The 23,248-nt window shown below is 46.3% G+C and overlaps 1 protein-coding gene across 1 annotated transcript in view; it reads left to right on the top strand.

Annotated features, from left to right (window-relative positions):
- Nucleotides 1–23,248, top strand: part of CXCL13 (C-X-C motif chemokine ligand 13) — a 258,152-nt gene that overhangs the window by 196,463 nt on the left and 38,441 nt on the right. The window contains exon 3 of the mRNA XM_069233603.1: nt 19,018–19,159. Within this exon, the coding sequence (XP_069089704.1) occupies nt 19,018–19,159 (142 nt within the window). The remainder of the gene's footprint in view (nt 1–19,017; nt 19,160–23,248) is intronic.

Here is a 23,248-nt window from a genome sequence, read left to right as displayed (position 1 = left end):
AGGTTCTGAGCAGCGATGTTGGGGTCGTTGGTGAAGGGGGGTGGAGGTAGTGTGAGCTTGGCATTCAGGTGTTCTATGGGGATCTTGTCCCACATTCGGTAGAGTGTGGTGTGTTGTCTGTAGTGGGTGGGGGGTTTCGTGAAGGAGAAGTGGACGCAGTGGTGGTCGGTCCAGTGGAGTTCGGTGGTGTGTGTGAATGTGATGTGGTTGCTGGAGGTGAGGATTGTGTCAAGCGTGTGTCCTGCTGAGTGAGTGGGTGAGGTGACCAGTTGTTTGAGTCCTAGGCTCGTGAGATTGTCTAGCAGGGTTGTGGAGTTGTAGTCGTGGGTGTTTTCCAGGTGAAAGTTGAGGTCACCAAGGAGAATATAGTCTGTGGAGGTGAGGGCGTGGGAGCTGATGGTCTCAGCGATGGTGTCACAGAAAGAGGGGAAGGGGCCTGGTGGTCTGTAAATGAGGGTTCTTCTGAGGGTGGTGTTGGCTTTTATGTTAATTAAGAAGTGTAGGTGTTCTGCGCTGTCTAGGTTGTCGAGGGTGTTGGTGGTGATCTTGATGGTGCTTTTGTGTATGATGGCGATGCCTCCTCCTGGTTTGTTTGTGCGGTCTCTGCGAGAGATTTTGGAGCCTTCTGGGACGGCTATGGCTATGTCGGGTTCTGGTGAGGGGGTTCATCCAAGTTTCCAGAAGAAGGTGATGTCATGGGAGTGTGTAGTGATCAAGTCCCAGAGCTCGATGGCGTGCCTGTGGACGGAGCGGGTGTTTAGGAGTATGCAGTTAAGGTGGTTGCAGGGGCTGTTGTGGTTGTGGTGCGTGTTGGTTTCGTTGTGGTGCATGTTAGTGTTTGTGGGAGTGCAGGAGAAGCGGCATGCGTGACATGTGAATGGTCCGTGTGTGTGCTTGGGGTTGGCCTGAGTGCAGGTGGGTTGTTGTCCTGGGTTGAGGGCGTGGAGTATGGTGGAGGAGTAATGCTGCCTCAGGGGGTTGGGGTAGTGAGGGCCAGGGGGACCGGCGCTGGGCGTGGTCCAGGCGCGGACAGGCGCAGACGGGCTTGCCTCTGGCACGCCTCTGGCACACCAGCAGCACACCCGCAGTGCGCGGCCACATAGCGGCAGCCATCAAGAAGGGGAGGTGGGATTGAGGAGCACCTGGGAGGCGGGAGCGAATAGGGGCGCGTGGGGGCGGGGCCGTAGGGATGCAGCAGCAGGGAAGAACGGCTCGAGGGAGCCGCGAAACAGGCGGGAGGGGAGCGCACAACAGGGCAGGCACAAAAAGTGCTAAGAAGCACTAAAACAGTACAGGGCACAAAAAAGGCACAATTTAAAAACGAAATACAATGCAAGTACAGGAGACACAGTTACAGACCTTTACGGTGAGCAGCAGTGGGGGTGGGGGGCAATCCGAGGGTGGGGTGGAAGGCACAGGCACAGTCTGGAGGGGCTGCGTGGCATAAGGGGCGAGCCCAGGACCTAAAGGAAAGGTCAGGGGTCACTCACTGCACCACGCAGCGGCCGTCATTAAGAAGGGGAGGTGGGAGGGAGGAGCAGCTGGGAGGTGGGAGCGAATGGGGGTGCGAGGGGGTTGAGGCCGCAGGAACGCAGCGGCAGAGAAGAACGTCTCGGGGGAGCTGCGAAACAGGCGGGAGGGGAGCACACAACAGGGCAGGCACAAAAAGTGCTAAGAAGCACTAAAACAGTACAGGGCACAAAAAAGGCACAATTTAAAAACGAAATACAATACAAGTACAGGAGACACAGTTACAGACCTTACGGTGAGCAGCAGTGAGGGCGGGGGGCAACCCGAGGGCGGGGTGGAAGGCACAGGCACAGTCTAGAGGGGCTGCGCGGCGTAAGGGGCGAGCCCAGGACCTAAAGGCAAGGTCAGGGGCCACTCACTGCACTGCGCAGCGGCTGCCATTAAGAAGGGGAGGTGGGAGGGAGGAGCAGCTGGGAGGCGGGAGGTGGGAGCGAATGGGCATGCGAGGGGGACTCAGCGACGCAGCGGCAGGGAAGAACAGCTCAGGGCAGCCACAAAATAGGCGGGAGGGGAGCGCACAACAGGGCAGGCACAAAAAAGTGCTAATAAGCACTAAAAACAGTACAGGGCACAAAAAAGGCACAATTTAAAAATGAAATACAATGCAAGTACAGGAGACACAGTTACAGACTTTACGGTGAGCAGCAACGAGGGCGGGGTAGCCCGAGGGCAGGGTGGAAGGCACGGGCACAGTCTGGAGAGGCTGAGCGGCGTGAGGGGCGAGCCCAGGACCTAAAGGCAAGGGGGCCATTGCTCTGCACCTGTGCCACAAGAGAACAAACGTAAACCCCAATACCTTTCTTTATCCTGTGCCAACTGACCAGTTCTTTAATTTCTTTGAAATCTATGCTGCTTATATCTGTCCGATCTCATTCTTCCTCTCTCTTCTCTTTGTAGCACCAAAATCCTTTTCTATCTCTCACATCCGGTCCCTAGCTTTGTCTTTCCCTGTCTCAGTTCCCCCCTTTGTTTCATCTTCTTTTTAGTGTTGAGTGCACAAAGCACACTGTCCCTGGTGTAATTTCTTTGTGGGCTTTGAACCACACCCATGTCACGGCCATAAGTTTGGTTGGTTCGTGGGCTTGCCTTTTAAATTTCGCTTGATTTAATTAGTGAAAGGCATGCATACTTCATCCCATTTTCAGTGTTTAGCCCACCTCCTGCGCACCGACCAACTACTGTAAATGTATGATGCTCCATGTTTTCGGTATGGTTTCTGGACTACCTTTTCTCTTTATTTCGTAGGTAGCGCTATCTCGCTGGGCAGCAGTCGAGCGCTTTCCATGACATCGACCCTGTTATACGGATATTTGCACTTTTGCTGGTTGCATGGATAATTGCACTTTTGCTGATACGTGTCACTGCGAGCAAAGTTCTGTTTCCTTTTGTGTGTCTGCTTTGCACTCATAGCGGCCGTTGGCTCGCTTATGTGAAACTGTTTTACTTTTCATTTTCAGTTTATGTGGCAATAAAAGTCTGGTTAGGAGTTTACTCTTCCTACACTTACCCTTATATTCCTCACATATTCTTCATTTTTATTTGATTTTACCTTCATGCTTAAAGGTGAACCTCATAACCAATCTCATTCCCTCAATTACTTTTTCTTCACTTCTCCTGTATTAAACATTGTTTCTCACTCACTCGCTCCACTTCTCTCATTAAACTTCTCTCTTGCGCAACTCCTTTTATAACATTATCATCTTTCTTTTTTTCTCACCCTTTTACTTAATCATTAGATACTTCTCTCCTTCTTCTTCTCTGTTCAATCTCACTAATCATTCTTCTGACACCTGCATCCTTTACCTTCCCCTTTTTCACTCTGCCTCCTTACTTTCCCTTATCTCGCCTCCCTTTTTGTCTCCCTCACCCGGCAGTCTTTCTTCGACTTAAGAGCACAGATAAACAATTAGATTTTTTTTCAGAATACAAGCTGGAAAGCAAAATTATGTGATTTGCACAGGGACGTGCATTATGGGAACTGGGAGTCAAAGCCAGGTCTTTCATGTCTGAGGTCCTTATAATGACACTCTAACCCCCTAACAGTCACTAATGCTAACTCGCAGTCTATTGACATGTATGCAGCATTTGTAATCCCTTTGAAAATGAAAAAAATGACAGTTGCAAAGGCTGAATCTGCCATTTTTAATTGATAATTATGTTCGTTAAAATACTGCATTCCAGTGGTTCTAAATCTGTGCGCCTTCATATCTCGCAAGGGGCGCCGTGCACCAAGCACACAGTTTAGGAACCACATTCCATTGTGAAAAACTCAGAATCGGACACTGAACATGGGGGCCCTACTGTTCATGCCCGCCCTGAATGCACAACAGAAAGACTTTCATTTGACGCAGAACTGGCCCCTTCACACACTTCTCAAGAAAAGGTGATGAGAGATTGTTAGCTGAGGCACTGTCATGCATAAGGCTCCTTTGCAGTGAAGTCCAGTAATCAATGTTAAAAGACTGCACAATCCCAGCTGTCCATAAAGCAAATTTAGTTTCACTTTTGCAGCTACTACGTTCACACAAGCTTCCCACAGCACAAAGAGAGCAGTGAAAAGGTTGACAGAATGTCTCCCTCTGTCTTCCTGGTGTAGCCAGATTTCAACAATTGTGTGTTTTTGGAATTAAATGACACGCACATCCTGCAGCATTATGTTTTTCAGGCCCCTGGATGTCTTGTTCTTTTCAGATTACATATTTTGCTGAACAAATGTAATTTTAATTTTGGGAGGATTGGTTGACATGTCATTTCATGTGAAAAATAAAAATGCTTGAAATGTACAAATATTATGATAAAATATGAACGGTATTATATAATAGTATTTTATACCTAAGATGAGATCTCTGTGTATTTCAGAAAATATTTTATAGCACGTGCTTCATACTAGACATTTACTTTTTTTCAAAATTAATATTGTCTGTGGTATTTAATTTGTGCTTTGTATCAAATGTTCTTTTTTCTTGAGCAAAAGCATAAGCTTAGAACTGAACTGAACTGAACTGAAGGAGTATGACTAGACAACTAGAGTAAAGTATACATTCAATGTATGATTAGTAGAAACAAATGATACTCTTAGGAGGTGCCTGAATAAATGTTTTGAAACATAATCTATTCCCGGACTATGTGTTTCATTTAATTAAAAACTCCATAAACAACTATCACGTATCAGAAGCAGAGGACCAAAAGTAAATGGCATTGGTTAGACTAGACAGCAGACACAGGCCTTCTCCATCAATGCACTCAGGATGTGAAACAGCACTCACGTATCTATCAGGGCCTCACAAACTCTGTTCAAGAACGAGCTATAGACACACCTGTATAAAGAGCACTACATCACAATGCAGTAACAGATCACTTCTCTGAGAACCCCTTGTCCCTCCAATCAGTTGTTGACACATCATGGGGTTTTGCAGTGGATAGGATAGGATTACATCTATAATTACAATACTGTCATCGGCTTCATCTCAATTATTTTCAGGCAGAAAAATTAAAACACTCCAGAGGCCACGCTTACATCCCCTCACCCACCAAAAAAAGTGTCATAAAGGGGAGCCACGGCCAATGGCCAATAGGTCAAGGGAGCCAGGGTTCGAAAAAGCTTGGGAACCACTGCTATATTCCACAATGGCAGATTCACAATATTTCCTTCATTGTTATCGTAACATAGGCCCATATTTATACTTTTTTAGCGCCACATTTGCGTGATTTTTTAACACGAAAGCAGCGCAAACTTACAAAATCCAATTGTATTTTGTACATTTGCGCCGCTTTGCGTCAAAAAGCTGTGCAAATGCGGCGCTAAAAAAGTATAAATATGGGCCATCGTTTTTAAAATGTAACACTCTCTGACCAAATTGTGCTGTTTTGGAACAGTGTCCTATATTTCAACTCCAAATGTTCACCCAACAGGAGTATTTTTAGTTGTGGCTCGGTAACCTAATGTGATAAAAAAGAGCTTTCAGTGATGTTGGTTCTCTCCTGTACATCTTTAGAGTTAGCAAAAGCTGTGTGCTTCCACAGAAAGAGTACTTATCCTCCAAGGAGCTGTGATGAATGAGTGGCAACAGATCTGTTTAGTGCATATCACCTTAAAAAGACGTGTCCTGGCGTTTCTCAAACACCCTACCAGATAACAGCAGTAGAGGGAAAGTAAAGCTTATCCCTGGGGAACTCCTACAGCCACCCCACCACCACTGGAGCAAAGTCACCCAAGACCAGCTGACCAGCGTCCTTGCCCAGAACCCGCCCAACGACCCCAACGACCCAGACACCGCCGCCCACAACCTCAGACAGTGGATCAACGACTGTGCCACTCAAGAAGACCTCCAACAACCAAGCCACCAAGAAAGAGACCTGGTTCACCGAAGAGCTCCAGACCTCCAAGCGCATTTGCCGGAAACTTAAGAATAAATGGCTCACCGAACACACACCTGACAGACTCACGGCCCACAAAGACGCCACCCGCAGACACCACCAACTAATCAGACTAGCCAAAAGATCATCCTTCAAAGACCTCCTAGATAACAACGCACACGACAGCAAAGAGTTCTTCAGCATCGTGAAAGAACTCTCCAACCCCAGCACCAACGTCAACGACATTCCACCCTCACAAGAGCTCTGCGTCTCTCTGGCCACATTCTTCTACCAAAAGATCACCGACATCCACAACAGCTTCAACACCACAGCCGCCCCCACCACGCCAGACACCACCCCCGCTAATACCACCCGCTCCGATCGCCAAACCTCCTGGGCCAACGTCAGTGACACCGAGACACGCAAATTCATGAACTCCATCCACTCCGGATCACCGTCAGACCCATGCCCCCACCACGAGTACAACAAAGCGGACGCAGCCATCGCCCCCCAACTACGGAAGGTCATCAACATCTCCTTCGAAACAGCAACATTCCCGGAAAGCTGGAAACACGCCGAAATCAACGCCCTCCTTAAGAAGCCCAAAGCAGACCCCCAGGACCTTAAGAACTTCCGACCCATCTCCCTACTCCCGTTCCCTGCGAAGGTCATCGAGAAAATCGTCAATGCACAATTGACTTGCCACCTTGAAAACGACATCCTGGACCCCTCCCAGTCCGGCTTCCGACAAAACCACAGCACCGAGACTGCACTCCTCGCCGCCACAGACGACATCAGACGCCAAATGGACAACGGCAAAACATCAGCCCTCATCCTCCTGGACCTATCAGCCGCCTTCGACACGGTATGCCATCACACTCTGAGAACCCGCCTCTTCAAAGCCGGAATACAGGAGAAAGCCCTCGAGTGGACTACATCATTCCGCTCCGACAGAACCCAGAGAGTCCGCCTCCCTCCCTTCCGCTCCAAAGCCACCAAAATCATCTGCGGCTTACCCCAGGGCTCATCCCTCAGCCCAACATTATTCAACATCTACATGGCACCCCTCGCTCAAGTAGCCCGCCAACACAACCTCAACATCATCTTCAGCTCATCCTCTCCCTCATCACGGACCCGCACACCGCCTAGTCCATCGTCCAAGAGGGAATGCAGGCTGTTGCCGAATGGATGAGAAACAGCCGCCTAAAACTGAACTCGGACAAGACGGAGGTCCTCATCCTCGGACCCAACCCCTCCACCTGGGACGACTCCTGGTGGCCAACATCCATAGGAACCCCACCAACACCGACCGACCATGCACGCAATCTGGGCTTCATCCTCGACTCCTCCCTCTCCATGTCAAAACAGGTCAACGCAGTCACCTCCTCCTGCTATAACACTCTCCGCATGCTCCGCAGGATCTACAAGTGGATCCCAACAGACACAAGAAAAACAGTGACGCAGGCCCTCGTCAGCAGCAGGCTAGACTACGGCAACACACTCTACAAAGGCATCCCGACAAAATAACTACGGCACCTCCAACGCATCCAAAACGCCTCCGCCCGACCGATCCTCAACGTACCCCGCCCCAACCACATCACACCCCACCTGAGAAACCTCCACTGGCTCCCCGTTGACAAGAGGATCACTTTCAAGCTCCTCACCCACGCACACAAAGCATTCCACAACACCGGACCTGCCTACCTCAACAACAGACTCAGCTTCTACACCCCCACCCGCCAGCTCCGCTCCGCAGACCTCGCACTCGCCACCGTCCCCTGCATCCACCGAAAGACATCCAGCGGCAGATCCTTCTCCTACCTCGCCGCCAAGACATGGAACACTCTCCCAATCAACCTGCAACGGACCCAGGACCTACTCGCCTTCAGAAGACTCCTCAAGACCTGGCTCCTCGACCAGTAGCAGCTTACCCCACCAGCGCCTTGAAGCCCTAACGGGTATGTAGTGCGCTCTATAAATATATTGATTGATTGATTGATTGAGTGGGAGTTGATTTAGCTGAGGATTTTCCCCAAATTAGCAAAGCCAACATGGAAGGCTTTTATGGGATAAACATTGGTACACACAATCCATCCAAACAACATTTGTGAATGCATGTGTTTCCATTGCTTGTACAATAAAATCAGCCGTATTGCCTTTCCTTGTTTTTATATAGTGAGTGCCTTCTTACTAAAAGAACATTTCATGAATTTAATGTTTATATGTGGGTCTTTTGGTGTACTATTTATTATGAGGATAAGGGTTTCTTTGTCTGGTGAGTTCAACCTCTCATCTATACCTTGTGTTGTCTGCATTTTTCTGAGTTTTTGCTTTGTAATGTGATAATGGGCACTTCACACTGGGAGCAGAGCTGCTTGGCTCTGTATAAATGAACAGACCCATCCTCAAAGCCCTTTTTAGGGTTGAGCCTGTGAATTCATGCACTAGAACATGGGTTTCGATTGCGAGACTCTGCTGTGTACAGTAAAAAGGCTTGGAGTCTGCCTGTCGCTTACCATTTGCTGGCATTCATGGCATTCTTCTTTACAGCCTCATAATTTGTCACTGCAGACCTGGCAACATTTCCATTCCTCTTTGTGGAGCAGGGACCAAGCTCTGATTGATTAAACTTAATCAGTGCCCGTCTGCTGCTCCTGACACGATTGAGGCACTATTTTGTTCTTTTAAACTTCTAGTGCCCTGCAAACAAAATGCTTGTGACTGTAAAAAATGTGCACAGCAGGACAAACACATTAGTAAAGTTTTATTTTTTATAGCTAACTTTTTTTTTATTCTGCCACATTGTCTTATCTCATGTTGCACTCATGTTTTCTTTTGCTTCTGCTCGTGGGCGCTGATCTCAAAAGATGACAAATATCTTGTTCTGAATATTGCAAAGCAACATTGTTTCTTTATTATGTGTAATTTCTGAAATGATGCTTTACCACATGCTCACCAATCCACCCCACTCCAATCCTCACCACTATAATCCACCCCACCTCACCCCACACCAATCAAATCCACTCTAACCCACTCCACTCCAATCCTACCAACCCACCCCAGTCTAATCTGCCCCACTCCAGTTCACTCCACTCAATCCAAAACAAGCTACACCATTCCAAAAAATCTGCCCCACACCAATCCAAAACAATTTGCTCTATTCCAATCCAAAACAATATGCCCCACTCCAATCCAAAACAATATGCCCCGCTGCCATCTACCCCATTCCAATCTGCCCCACTCCAATCCAAAACAACCTGCCCCACTCCAATCCAAAACAATCTACCCCACTCCAGTCTGCTCAATCCAAAATTATCTGCCCCACAAATTGCTCTATTCCAATCCAAAACAATATGCTCCACTCAAATCCAGAACAATCTGCCCCACTTTAATCCAAAGAAATCTGCCATACTCCAATCCAACCTGCTCCAATCTGCCCCACTTCAATCCAAAACTGCCCCACTCCAATCTGCCTCACTCCAATCCAAAACAATACACCCAATTCAATCCAATCCATTTCACCACAATCCAATCCACACCACTACATCCCAATTCATCCCACTCTAATACATCCTACTCCCATCCAATCCACCCCACACCAACCCAATCCACCCCACTCCAATCCAGTCCATTCCACCCCAAACCAATTCACCCCACTCCAATCCACCTAATACACTCTGCTCCAATCTGCCCCACTTCAATCCATAACAATCTGCCCCACTCCAAACCACCTCACTCCAATCTACCTCACTTAGATTTACTTCAATCTGCTCCACACCAATCTGCCCCACTCCAATCCACACCACTTGAATCCAAAACAATCTGTCCCACTCCAGCCTGCCACACTCCAACACTCCAATCCCAGAAAGTGAAAATTACTACACAGTGGTTGATGCTAAAGATATCGCACATCTGAAACGAAGAGCAACAAAGTTCGTATAGAGAAAGTAGAGTCCTGGGGAGGGTGCCAACCTGGTATAGATACCCAACCATCATGGGTATCAGATGCACAGAACACAGAAAGAATACAAAGATGCCTCCTATGTCGCGTGCTGTATATACACAGTGAAAACAAGACAAAGCCAGGGCACTCCGAATAATCAGTCCACGATGAAAGAAAGTTGCAGATTTCTTTATTCCTTTGTATTCAGAAAAATCAGATCAATGTTCAGAGATGTTCATATCTTCATGTTTGAAAGAGTTCAAAAACAGCCAACACGTGTTTCGTCCACACGGACTTTTTCAAGGCAAGAGGATGATTGAAGACAACAGTGTCCAGCGATGTCCCTTATAATGCAGGGAGATGACGGTTCTTGAAGATGTAAAGCCTGTATGGATCACGGCATCGGAAATTTGTGGGATGGCACGTGTAAGGGCCCTGATAAGCCCACACCTGACCTCTCGCTGGTCCTGAGAGGCAGGGAGGAATCGGCAAAATGCGGTGGGCGCCTGGTAACGCTGCCAGGTATCGAAGTATCGAAGCAGCCCCAGCTGGCTCCTCGCATAATGCTGGAGCCGGCACCACTCCCACACAGACAGAGCAGCTAATTATGCATGCTCCCTTTGGGTGGGAGCGATACGGGTTCTGTTTCTCTGCCCGGGAAACAGAAGACAAGTCTGCTCCCAGCTGGCTGGAGCAATTTTAAATCTCCTGCCAGCTAGCGGTAGACTTAGTGTTTGCTCTCATTTGGTGGCCCACCTCCCCTTTTTAAACTATTTCAGCTCCGAGGTGGGATCTCTGAGGCCTTATTAGGCTGCGTGCCCCGTCCTCTTCATAAAAATGGCAGCCTCAAGGGATGGGGTCCCCGGGGCCTTATTAGCTTGTGGAGGGAGGCCACGTCTCTTCCACCCATTCAGTAATATTGTACCGCCCCCAAGGTTTTTTTTAATGCACTTTTTATAAAGTTTTGCTTCTGATTTGCAGATCCTCCATGAATTTACTTGAAAAAAAAATGTAGACCCAGGGTAGGTCCCTCCTGGTCTAGGGGGTCAGAATATCCCTATCATTCACCCTATGTTTATTTTGGGCTTTTTTTTTTACTCAGGACTAAGGGCCTGATTTAGATTTTGGCAAATGGTTACTCCATCACAATGGTGATGGTAAGCTAGTGTCAGACACCAAGAAAAACAGCCCACTTGGGGCTGCAAAAGGACCAGAAGCAAGCCCCAGTTGAGAGACTTCAGAAGCAAACTGGACCTCCCACCAGAGTGCCCCCCTTGTCCTGTAAACGACCCTTGAACCAACTTACCTTCTGCTCCTGAAGGCATCTTTTAGCACAGCTGATGGCTCACGGATTAGCTCTGTACCCGTCCGCCCTATGCCCTGCACTGAAAAACCTGCTGTGCTGTAAGGGTCCCCCACCCCTTGCAACCTCGACACTCCAAGGGGACCCCAAGGATTCATCTTTAAACTTACCTGTGCAGTGCTTTTCCAAGTGGCCCCTCGCAGTGGCCCTGCACCAGCTCCAGAAACCTTCTCCTGCTGCATCCGCTGGAACTGGGAGCCGCCCGAACTCCTCCAGCTGGCACAGTGTGCCCAACAATGGCCCGATCAACATGCAAAAGAAGAACTTGGTAAACAAACTGTATAATTTTATATGCATTTTTAAAGGTGATCCTCCATTGATTCTTATGATGCATAATTACACATGAAAAGACTATTTTTATTAAAATTCAAAAAGTCATATCTCAAAACGTACTTGATAAATTCTGATGATCTTGGTCTTAAAAATTACATAAAAATCTGAAGTATTTTTATAAATGGATCTCAAGGTATTCCTTTGAGTGTGTAAATTGCAAAATTCATACTGTGAGAACAACAAATGCTTCGCACTTCTCCAAGATTGGCCTAATTGCTTGATCAGGCTACCTCCAAAAATTAGAGCATTAGGTGATCTAGGTTTACCCCTGTAAACCAACGTGTGGTTGCCTGAACCCCCTGCACAGTGTGTCTAGCTTTGCACACTACATAGAGGGCCAGACTCCCACAACTTTATCTAATGTACAGTTGTCCTTTAACCACAATTCTTCTCTGATCTTATTCATGTCACACACTAACATGAACTGGTCCCTAGTTCTTTCATCTGTCATTCCCAAAAATCTACACGTAGTTGCAAGTTTTATTAAATCTGTGATGAAATCCTCAATCATCTCACCATCCCTTTGAAACCACTTTCCAAAATAATATCTCTCAAGAATGGTGCTGATTTTTAGTAGATAATGATTGTTCAGTTTCCTTATACACAGTTTGTATTAATTCAAGTATAATGCATCACTAACTGCCACCTCAGGTAAATGGTAGAAAGCCTCCTATCCCTCAGGACCTAGGCAATCTAAAAATATAGCATTTTTCCTTTCCGATCTTAGAGATGACCCACATACTCTAGCATACCGCTCAAAAACGTTCTTCCACTTTCCTCACTTAATATTGGATTCACCAGTACATGACAAGAAAAATGGAGGCACAGTGACATTCTGCATGGTAATTATGTGCTCATAGAACAAAATATAGATAAATATATGGTCCCTTTACCAACACACGAATTTGTGTTCGAATTACAGCCTTTGTTATACTTAAGGGCCAGATTTACAAGGCCTTATCGCCAAAGGAGCGTCACTTTTTTGACGCTCGGGTGGCACAATGCCTTGTACCGTATTTACAAGGTTGCGTCAAGCATTAAATATGGCCCCTTCCCATGCAGCAGTTTGCGTGGAAGAAGCATGCAATGGGTGTTGCTGTGGGCGTGCCACAGCAACACCCATTGCATTTTGGTGCTGCCTCAGATTTACTAGTTTTTGTAAACCTGATGCAGCGCTAAACTCTAACTCGACCCCAGAGGTGGTATTAGAGTGGCACAACGAGGAGAAATGCTGTCATTTCTTCTTGTTTTTTGCTCTTACTATGTGTGCTGCACTCTGCAGCAGAATGCCATAGCTACCACATACCTCCCTCTTTATAATAACTAACACTTTAATAAACTGTACCTAGATCTGAAACTTAGTATTAGTGTGAAACATTCATTCACAGTTGGTCAATACACCAAAGAACGTGTCAAACAAAATTACACAAAGAAAACAAATTTAACCTAAAAATGACAAAACGTTACCACAAAGGGTAAAGTTAGCATAAAGTCAAAGCATAAATTATACACAGCAAGGTAACAAAGTTACACATGCTATGCTACATCTCTAATGAAGTCTATCCTGTATAAGACAATCACTCTCTAGAGTACTCCTCCAAGTTGTTAGGTGTTTTATCATTCCTGCAAAACCTTCTCACCTCCACTCTGTCTTCATTCTCTTCACTTATTTTGTCCTTACTCGTGTTATCTGCAGTCCCCACCACTTAATCAGCTCTCACCACCACCACTCTATTAAGATTCCAAATTTGTGAATCACTCGTCTTTTGCATTGTTAAATAGCTTAATCACCTTTATGGGACATGAATATTTTCCACATATGTCCCCTGGGCATTACCACTGGGCCTAGTGCCATGTAGAGGGGCCCAAGTTAGGCACACCCTATGGCACTTAAATATGGCACTTAAAAAATATATATATATATACTTACCTGTACTTACCTTACTCCCAGAGGATGGGGTCGCTTCTTCCTCTGGAGTCCCTCTGGTGTGGGTGGGGGTGTCCCTGGGGCTAGGGAAGGGCATCTGTGGGCCCATACCATGGTCTCTGACCATGGAAATAGGCTCACAGGTCCCCTAATGCCTGCCCTGACCCAGGCATTAAATAATGGTCTAGTGTAATGCATATCTGCATGATTAGTATACACGCATGCTGTAGGGTTATGTGGGACCCTCTTGTTCGCTGCTCCTTCACCATCATACTGTGGGCTCGCAATATGATCATCTACATCGGGTGTATTTTCAGATTATTATGAGATCTGGATTCCCTGGCTACTGTATTACTTTGTTGATTATACGTCTTTTTCCGGATGTTTAATTTACTGCCTTGAGAAAGTCATATTGACGAAACACGTGTCAGCTGTTGTGTCATTGGACTGGCTGTTGTTTCCATTGGAGTTACTTTGTATTAGATGAATAAAAATCTCATGATGTATACATACTCATGTCATGCTTTGAGTGACTCACCACATTAAGGATTTGACTTTTTGAACTATTGTGGTGTGCCTTGGTAGATATCTTCTGATTGACAGGTATTGGTTGACTCTCAACTGACACAATTGCACCTGAAGTGGTTGGGTGCTGTACCGTTTGGGCACCCCCGACAATATTATCTGCGAAAAGTGGACATTATTTTTATATATGTACATAGGAGGTGTGAACCATCAGCATAGCCACTGTGTATTTGTAATATAGTTAAACAATGGCGCTAAGCAAGCCTAGCGCCATTATTTAAGGCCCCCTTGTCCCAGTGCTTGATTTTAGCACGGGGGATAGATATGGCGCTAATGCCATATCATCATTTTTAGCCCTGGAATGCCTACCTTGCATGTCATTGTTGCACATTAGTTTCCCACTGGCAAAAAATCTACAAGAAGAGCCGTGCGTCTGTCCTATCGAATTATGACCTAATTAGTCTCATCACCTAATTAGTCTCATCAACAGCTCACGGAAGCTTTTTAGTTGTATTTTGTTGAGCAGACTACAAGCTTGGATTGAGGATGTGGGAGTGATGACTCCTCTTCAAACGGGATTCAAGTTGGGACAAGTACTATTGACCAAGTGCTCCAATTACAACTCATTTATTGGAAGTATGTCATGCTTGGGGGTGGGATCCTCTATGTTATCTTTGTTGACTTTTGGTCGGCTCTTGATTTAGTTTGCGGACAACACCTACAAAATTTGCTGTATCAGTTCGGTGTCCTCTATGCAGAGAGGGGTGGAGCTCAACCTTAGCAAAACCAAATACATGATATTGAATTCTTGCCAGATCTCACCCAGTCCTTAATGGCTCTCCACTGGAGAGGGTTTGTACGTTTGAGTACCTTTGGCTCACCCTCAGTGAGCATTTTGGAAGGTCACCCCAGATCCAAAAGTGTGAACTCAGACTAGAACATTTTGCTGGTGGTAGTCTGAGAGCCTTGACGGGATCTAGCTTTCATCCGATAACACCTGCATTGGAAATTTACAAAGTGCAAGCTCGGGGGGGGGGGGGGGTTTATACAGTAGGGAACTTTGGGGGCACAATATTGTCAACAATATGCATTTGGCAGAAAACTGTTTTCTCTGACTCCTCACCAACCTTCCTGCCGGCACCCCAATAGTGCCACTTAGATTAGTCCTTGCCATTTGACCTCTTGCTCCCAGAGTACATCTTAGTCCCTTATTGTATTGGAGGAGGATCTGGTCCTCAGCAGCCTTATTGAATGGGGCCTGGAAGCAATCTTAAAACTCCCTGGGGCTACTAGAATCTCATGGTTGGAGTACATCAGGCGATGTCTTGAAGAGATTGGGTACGGAAATATGTGTGCCTATCTGGAAAATGTATGTGGCGTTTCCAAGTCCATGCTTAAGGAGTTGTATTGGAGACATATAGATGGTAAATCTCACAGCCTTGGGGTGGTAGGTACCTTGAGCTTGAGCTTTTTGAAATTTTGGGGCACATGAACAAAGCATTTTTCTAGTCACAATTGGGCCAATTCGCTGAAAAATGCTTTTTGGGATGTACAAAGCCCAAATTGCAATTCAGCAACTTGTTACTGACTTGCAACTTGGGTTTTGCGATTCGGTAGTAGGAAGGGGCGTGTTCAGGGCAACCAAATCTGAATGGTATGTATGATTGGTTTGTGACCTTGAATGTGGTCGCAAAACAATTGCATATAGCGCCAATTTCAAATTGATGTTAACCCGTTCTCAAATGGGAAGGCAGTGGCCGCCGGCAGCTTTGGGAGGGGGGCGGGCAGGGCACACACATACACACAAAAACACACACACTCATTCTTTCACACACAGACACGCATGCACGCACGCTCATCCATTAACAACACTCATTCCATTCAAACATGCACGCACCAAATATTAATTTTACAAGATCACACACATTCATTCTTTCACACACACACACACGCACGCACGCACATCCATTAACAACACTCATAACACTCAAACATGCACGCGTGCACCAAACATTCAATGTAAAACATAACACACATACATACACACACACACTTACCTTTAGCCCCCAGGTCCCAGGAGGGTTGGGACTGCTGCCTTCCCTCATTGGCTGACCTGGGAAGGCAGCAGTCCCGGCCTCGTCACAGAGTGGGATGGGGTCAGTGAGACTGCTGACCCCACCCCACTCTGTGACGAAGTGTCACTGATTGACACTCGCCCTGGGCGCTTCAGGGCTTAAACCTGAAGCGCCCAGAGAGAGTGTCAATTGGTGATGCTTTCCTCGTCACCCAGGGGAGGGCCTCGAAGCACCTTTGCTGGGCTGAGGAGGTCACGCCCGTAGGAGCTGTGATCTCCTCAGCCCAGCAATGTTCAGCTCAGGCAGCCAGGAGTCTGCGCAAATCGCGCATGTCTGCTCCTGGCTGCCTGACCTGAACATGAAGAGTGTCTGTCAGGCTGACCTTTGTTCAGCCTGACAGACACTCTTCATGGGGTGGGGGGGCGTGGCCCTTCTGCCCTAAAGGACGGGCCGCCACTGTGGGAAGGGGTCCCTAAGAAACCCCTTTCCTTTTGTGAATGCAGGTGAAAATATTTTTTAAGAGGAGGCAGTGGTCCCACTGACTACTTCCTACTCTTAAAAAAAAGACGGAAACATTTAATTTTTTTATTTTTAAACACAGCCTGTTTTCCTTTAAGGAAAATAGACTGCATTTAAAAAAAAGATTGCTTTATTTAAAAGCAATCACAGACATGGCGGTCCGCTGACCCCAGAAGGCCATCATTCCTGTGATTTTTGCGATTCCCAGTAGGTCGGATATTGCGACCTTCTTCATTAATATTAATGAGGTAGGTCTATTTGCGACCCATCAGGAATCGCCAAAGAAACTCAGTGGAGTTTCTTACATTTGGAATTGCATTGTCCTAATTGCGATTTGAATACAATCGCAATTAACAAAACCACAATTCCAAATGTTTGTACATGTGGTCCTTAAAGACACCTATTGTCTGGAAGAATATATGGATCCAGTTGTGGCTCCGGCCACTAGATCTCTCTATTTTAAGTTCTGCGTCAGGACCTTGCTGATTCAGTCTTTCACTGCAAAGTGGCAATGTCCTCATGCCAGTGCCAAACTTGACCTGAGCTGTCCCTTCTGCCCTGGAGCCAAGAAAACTGTAAATCATGTCATGTATTTTTGTCCGCAGTATCATGCATGCAGTAAGAAGTGGATTTTGCCGTTTTGCTGCAATCTGGGCATCAGGACTACAAAATTGCAACTGGGATACTTAAGGCAGACACTGCTAAATCAATAGTATTTGCTGTGCCCCGCTTTCTCACATATATGTGGAGACACAGACAGAAAACTGGCGCCCAGTCCATGCTCAGTGCATAGTGCTTAGAACTTGTGAGATCTCATGTTGTACCCTGCAGTCTCCTTTTTGAATATGGTCTACTGGCAGATGCTAAAGTATCTAATTATGTTTTGGAGCTCTGAAATTAATTTGGTTTATATTTTAACTTATGTGATGCCTCCCTCATACGTTGCTAGTTTTTATGTTTATGTGGCTTCCTAACTATCTTATACGCCATGATTTTATGGGTTTTAGGGGCATATTTATACTCTGTTTGCGCCGGAATTGCGTAGTTTTTTTTTACGCAATTCTGACGCAAAACTAACTCCATATTTATACTTTGGCGTTAGACGCGTCTAGCGCCAAAGTCCATGGAGTTTGCGTCGTTTTTTAGCGTGGACAGCTACTTTGCGTTAATGATATGCAAGGTAGGCGTTCCCGTCTAAAAAAGTGACTCCGAGGCATGTGCGCCGTATTTACACTCCTGGGCAAAAATGACGCCCGGGAGTGGGCGGGTCAAAAGAAATGACGTCCAGCTGCTTTTGCGTCGTTTTTTAGCGCCTGGTCAGGGCAGGCGTTAAGGGACCTGTGGGCTCAGAAGGAGCCCAGAGGTGACCAACCATGCCCCCACGGACACCCCCTGCCACCCTTGCCCACCCCAGGAGGACGCCCAAGGATGGAGGGACCCATCCCAGGGAACATAAGGTAAGTTCAGGTTTTTTTTTCTTTTTTCTGTGGCATAGGGGGGCCTGATTTGTGCCCCCCTACATGCCACTATGCCCAATGACCATGCCCAGGGGACAGAAGTCCCCTGGGCATGGCCATTGGGCAAGGGGGCATGACTCCTGTCTTTGCTAAGACAGGAGTCATTTAAATGGGGGTTGGGAGTCGAGAAAAATGGCGCAAATCGGGTTGTGGCGAAAATTTTGCCTCAGCCTGACTTGCCCCATTTTTTGGCGCCCAAGCTCCATATTCCCCTACGCCGGCGCTGCCTGGTGTACGTCATTTTTTTTTACGCACACCAGGCAGCTCCGCCGGCTAACGCCGGCTAGCGTCATTGAATAAATACGGCGCCCGCATGGCGCTTCACAATGGCGCTAGCCGGCATTAGATTTTTTGACGCACAACTGCGTTGGCGCAGTTGTGCGTCGAAAAGTATAAATATGGCCCTTAATGTTTTAATGATTTTGGGCCTCATTACGAGTTTGGCTGAGGGAATTATTCCGGCACACATATGATGGATATCCCGCCTACCCCATTACAAGTTCCATTATATCCTATGGAACTTGTAAACAGCGGGTGGGATATCCGTCACGTTTGTTAACGGAGTAATCCCCTCCTCCAAACTCGTAATGAGGCCCTTTATTATTGTTAACACACTTTTACATTTGCTTTTATGACAAAAGCCGAAATAAAGACTAAGTAAAGTAAAGTAAATATTATATATTGCTTTACTTGTTGAAGTACTTTTTAAAGAGACAATTGTTTGCCTTATACTAGTCGAAATGAAGGTTTTATGACAGATTATTGGTCAATAGCAAATTGTTGTTTCTTGTGCCCCCTCTTTCAATCTCACTTCGGCTGCCAAAAAACGTCTTATTAGTTGCCTCCAAATGAGGTAGCGTTACATTTAAAAATTATTTGTATTGTGTCAGTACAAAACGTCTGATAATTAATTTGTGGCAATCACACAGGTTCTGGGCAAGTCTTTGAAGGCATTTACGCAGGACAGAGATGCCGATGCCACAAACGCACATCTGCCTTCATTCATCCAAAAATGTATACCCGTCTTGAAATCTTTCCAAAAGGAATCAGTTGCCAGAGAGAGGAGGTCATGTAAGTATCCCATTGCCGGCAAATCTGTTGCAGTTATTTCAATAACCGCTACACTCTTTCCATTCAAAGGTCCTTTGTCGCAGGGGTTAGGTTTCACTGCAGTTTACAGCGCTGTACCACAATAAACATGATGAAAAATAAATTTGGTTAGAATTCATCTTTATTCATTTGTAACATGCTATGACAGACAGACATACAGACAGGGAGTATACAATGAATTATTTGTATCAAGTCCTTTGCATATTTCAAAACAGATGCAGCCTTGAGCAGTGCTTCTGACGATTGCACCCCATTCCTTGAAATATTGAGCTCCATGTCTTCTTGTTGTGGGACATTGTGCATTTCTTTGAGTCCTCTGTCTGTCTCAGAATACAAGTACATTATCTGGATATCCAATGCTCCTTGTGAACTGACCTTGAAATTGAATAGCTAATTTATTGATTTTTTGGCTCAGTCAGCATTAATTCAGGGTTTATCAACTGCAAGTAAACTCCATGGAGTGATGGATCACATCTCTTAGACGTATGGAAGTCAAGCTTGGGGCACAAGATGGAAAAGAATCGGTATCCAGCAGAAGGAGCATCGTTTTGCAGGGGATAGGGGAGGAGCAGCCATCTTTGTTCTCTTATTGCTATAAGCGTTGCCTGACAATGTAGTCTATCGAATCCTACTTAGAACAGTCAGATATATATAGAGACTGCACACTTCTGCTTCTTACTCTTTCTGACTCACTGCTGCCACCAAACAACACTGCCATGGTGTGAAGCTCACTGCTTTCTGTGCACCTGCTAGTGTGCTGAAGGGACACCAATGTCTACCTGGAGCCGTGTGACATACCTTTTGATTTAGTGAAGCAAATAGGCAAAGCTACAGTTTGTGTCACTAAAATAAGAAAAGCATTGGCTCAATTTGTTTGGGGTATTATAACGTTTCCTCGCCAGTTCACCATACCTTGCAGAACTCGGGCAGGGAAAGTGAGTGACAGCCGTCTGGCCAAGTGGCAAACAGGACATCAAGTCAAGTGTTTCCAATGACGGAGCTATGCCCCTCCCACTGGAAACCCTACAGTTAAAACATTTAGGGGCATATTTATACTCCGTTTGCGCCAAATTTGCGTCGTTTTTTTCGACGCAAATTCGACGCAAAACTAACTCCATATTTATACTTTGGCGTTAGACGCATCTAGCGCCAAATTTCATGGAGTTAGTGTAATTTTTTTGCGTGAACACCTTCCTTGCGTTAATGATATGCAAGGTAGGCGTTCCCGTCTTAAAAAATGACTGCGATGCATATGCGTCGTATTTATACTCCCGGGCAAAAATGACGCCCGGGAGTGGGCGGGACTAAAAAACCCACATTTGCGCCGGATTTTAGCGCCTGGGTCAGGGCAGGCGTTAAGGGACCTGTGGGCTCAGAATGAGCCCAGAGGTGCCCTCCCCTGCCCCCAGGGACACCCCCTGCCACCCTTGCCCACCCTAGAGCTGCAGGATGGCTCTTTTTGCTCATCATCCTCCTGTGGACTTGCAACATTTTCCAGCATCCCGCTTGTGCGCGAATCCAAAAAATCATAGTAAGATTTAAATATAATGGTTGGCAGAAGGAAGAGGAAGAGGAAGGCATGCCAGAGATGATGAATGGGGCATGTGGAATGGAAGGGGAGTGAGTGACGTGCTTTGTGCTTTGTGTTGCTATCCTGTGGTCTGTCAGAGCAAGCCTCGCATTCTCTGCTGTGCTTCTCCGCATCCGGCTGTGTCTAGTACTGATGGAAGTGCCATTGCCACACATGATGCTTTGTTTCAGTATTGGTATTTGTGAGAGAATATTTCACTAAGAATCCTTTCACAGCAGTGTGCTGGTTCAACATTAACGCCCCAGGGGAATGCTTTAGGCTCGAAGAATGTTTTGAAGGATCATAGGGGCTTAATTCTACCATTTCAAATTTGAAATAACACGTGGTCCTATTATACCACATTTAACAATACTCAATTTAAACACTGTGTTTTGTTAATTTTGCAAGACACACTTTTTAACTACATTGAAGTGCACTTGTTCATTTCACGTTTAGGAATCAGATTGCTGAGCAACATTAAGGGGCATATTTATACTCCGTTTGCGCCGGAATTGCGTCGTTTTTTTTGACGCAATTCCGACGCAAAAGTAACTCCATATTTATACTTTGGCGTTAGACGCGTCTAGCGCCAAAGTCCATGGAGTTTGCGTCCTTTTTTAGCGTGGACACCTACTTTGCGTTAATTATATGCAAGGTAGGCGTTCCCGTCTAAAAAAGTGACTCTGCGGCATGTGCGCCGTATTTACACTCCTGGGCAAAATTCACGCCCGGGAGTGGGCGGGTCAAAAAAAATGACGTACGGACGCTTTTGCGCCGTTTTTTAGCGCCTGGAAAAGGCAGGCGTTAAGGGACCTGTGGGCTCGGAAGGAGCCCAGAGGTGCCCTCCCATGCCCCCAGGGACACCCCCTGTCACCCTTGCCCACCCCAGGAGGACACCCAAGGCTGGAGGGACCCATCCCAGGGACAATAAGGTCAGTTCTGGTAAGTATTTTGTTTTGAAAAAAATTGTGGCATAGGGGGCCCTGATTCGTGCCCCCCTACATGCCACTATGCCCAATGACCATGCCCAGGGGACAGAAGTCCCCTGGGCATGGCCATTGGGCAGGGGGGCATGACTCCTGTCTTTGCTAAGACAGGAGTCATTTCTATGGGGGTTGGGAGTGGAAAAAAATGGCGCAAATCGGGTTGAGGCGAAAAATTTGCCTCAGCCTGACTTGCCCCATTTTTTCACGCCCAAGCTCCATATCCCCCTACGCCGGCGCTGCCTGGTGTACGTCGGTTTTTTCAATGCACACCAGGCAGCGCCGGCGGCTAACGCCGGCTAACGTCATTGCTTAAATACGGCACCCGCATGGCGCTTCAGAATGGCGTTAGCCGGCGCTAATTTTTTTGATGCAAAACTGCGTTAGCGCAGTTTTGCGTCAAAAAGTATAAATATGGGCCTAAACGTCTGCTTTGGCGTACATGTTAGCACTTCTCTCATATGTACTGCATTTGACCTAACATCCTTGCTGGGGATTTCCCCCTAACTTTTTCCCTTCAAACCTCTTGTTTTTCTGACTTTGTTTTTGATGGCCTTAGCACTCTGTGCACTTTACCATGCTGACCAGTGCTAAAGTGCATGTGCTCTCTGCTTAAAAAATGGCAAGATTGGCTTATGCCCAATTGGCATATATGATTTACTTGTAATTCCCTAGTAAAGAAGCACTACCTTTGCCCAGAGCCTGTAAATTAAGTGCTATTAAGCAGTACTTAATTTGTAGAAAAAACATAATCACCATTGTCAGGAGACCACTGCAGCTTATATTACACATTTCCTCTGCCAGCACTGCCAATAACAGTGCCAACAGAACTACTAACCATTACACTCCTAAAAGTATGGAAACTCTGATTATCGTAGGCCACCCAAAGCTATAACAATGGTGAGGGTGTCATGTATTATTCATTGTTAATGTATATTGAATTATTAAACAACTGTTGCTGTGCTCCTTTGAAAAAGAGACAGCGAGCGCCATTATGTGGCAGACTGTCAGGAGTGCCAATGTTGATATTTAAGTGCCAGTGCCGAACACTGAAACCACAGGCTCAAATTAAGCACTGCTACTGCAGCTTCGATTGTGCCATCCACTCAAGTAGCACTCTAATCATGTCTCAGGCCTACCTTTCTAGCCTGTGTGTATGCAGTTTTAAACTTCCTTTCCAACTTAGCAAAATACACCTTTATCCAATGCATATCAGTCCCTCCTAAGGTAGGCCCTGGACAGCCCATACGACAGGGTACACTGTTTTTTGAAAAGTGGGACATGCACTTTTAAGATTTACATATCCTAGAAGTGAAAAATGCATAAACTCATTTTTCACCACTGCAAGGCTTACCTCTCTCATAGGATACCAATGGAGTTACTTTATTATATTTGATAAGCTGTAATTTCCAGCTGGGTAAGGTGACCAGTTCATGTTTGTTGTCTTTGGAAATGTAATGAAAAATCCCAGTTTATGGTGGTGTCAGATTTTAAATT

The sequence above is a fragment of the Pleurodeles waltl genome, chromosome 1_2, assembly GCF_031143425.1.
Source record: "Pleurodeles waltl isolate 20211129_DDA chromosome 1_2, aPleWal1.hap1.20221129, whole genome shotgun sequence".
NCBI classification, from domain to species: domain Eukaryota; kingdom Metazoa; phylum Chordata; class Amphibia; order Caudata; family Salamandridae; genus Pleurodeles; species Pleurodeles waltl.
Note: the sequence above shows the minus strand (reverse complement) of the source record. Positions and strands in the feature narration are given on the sequence as shown.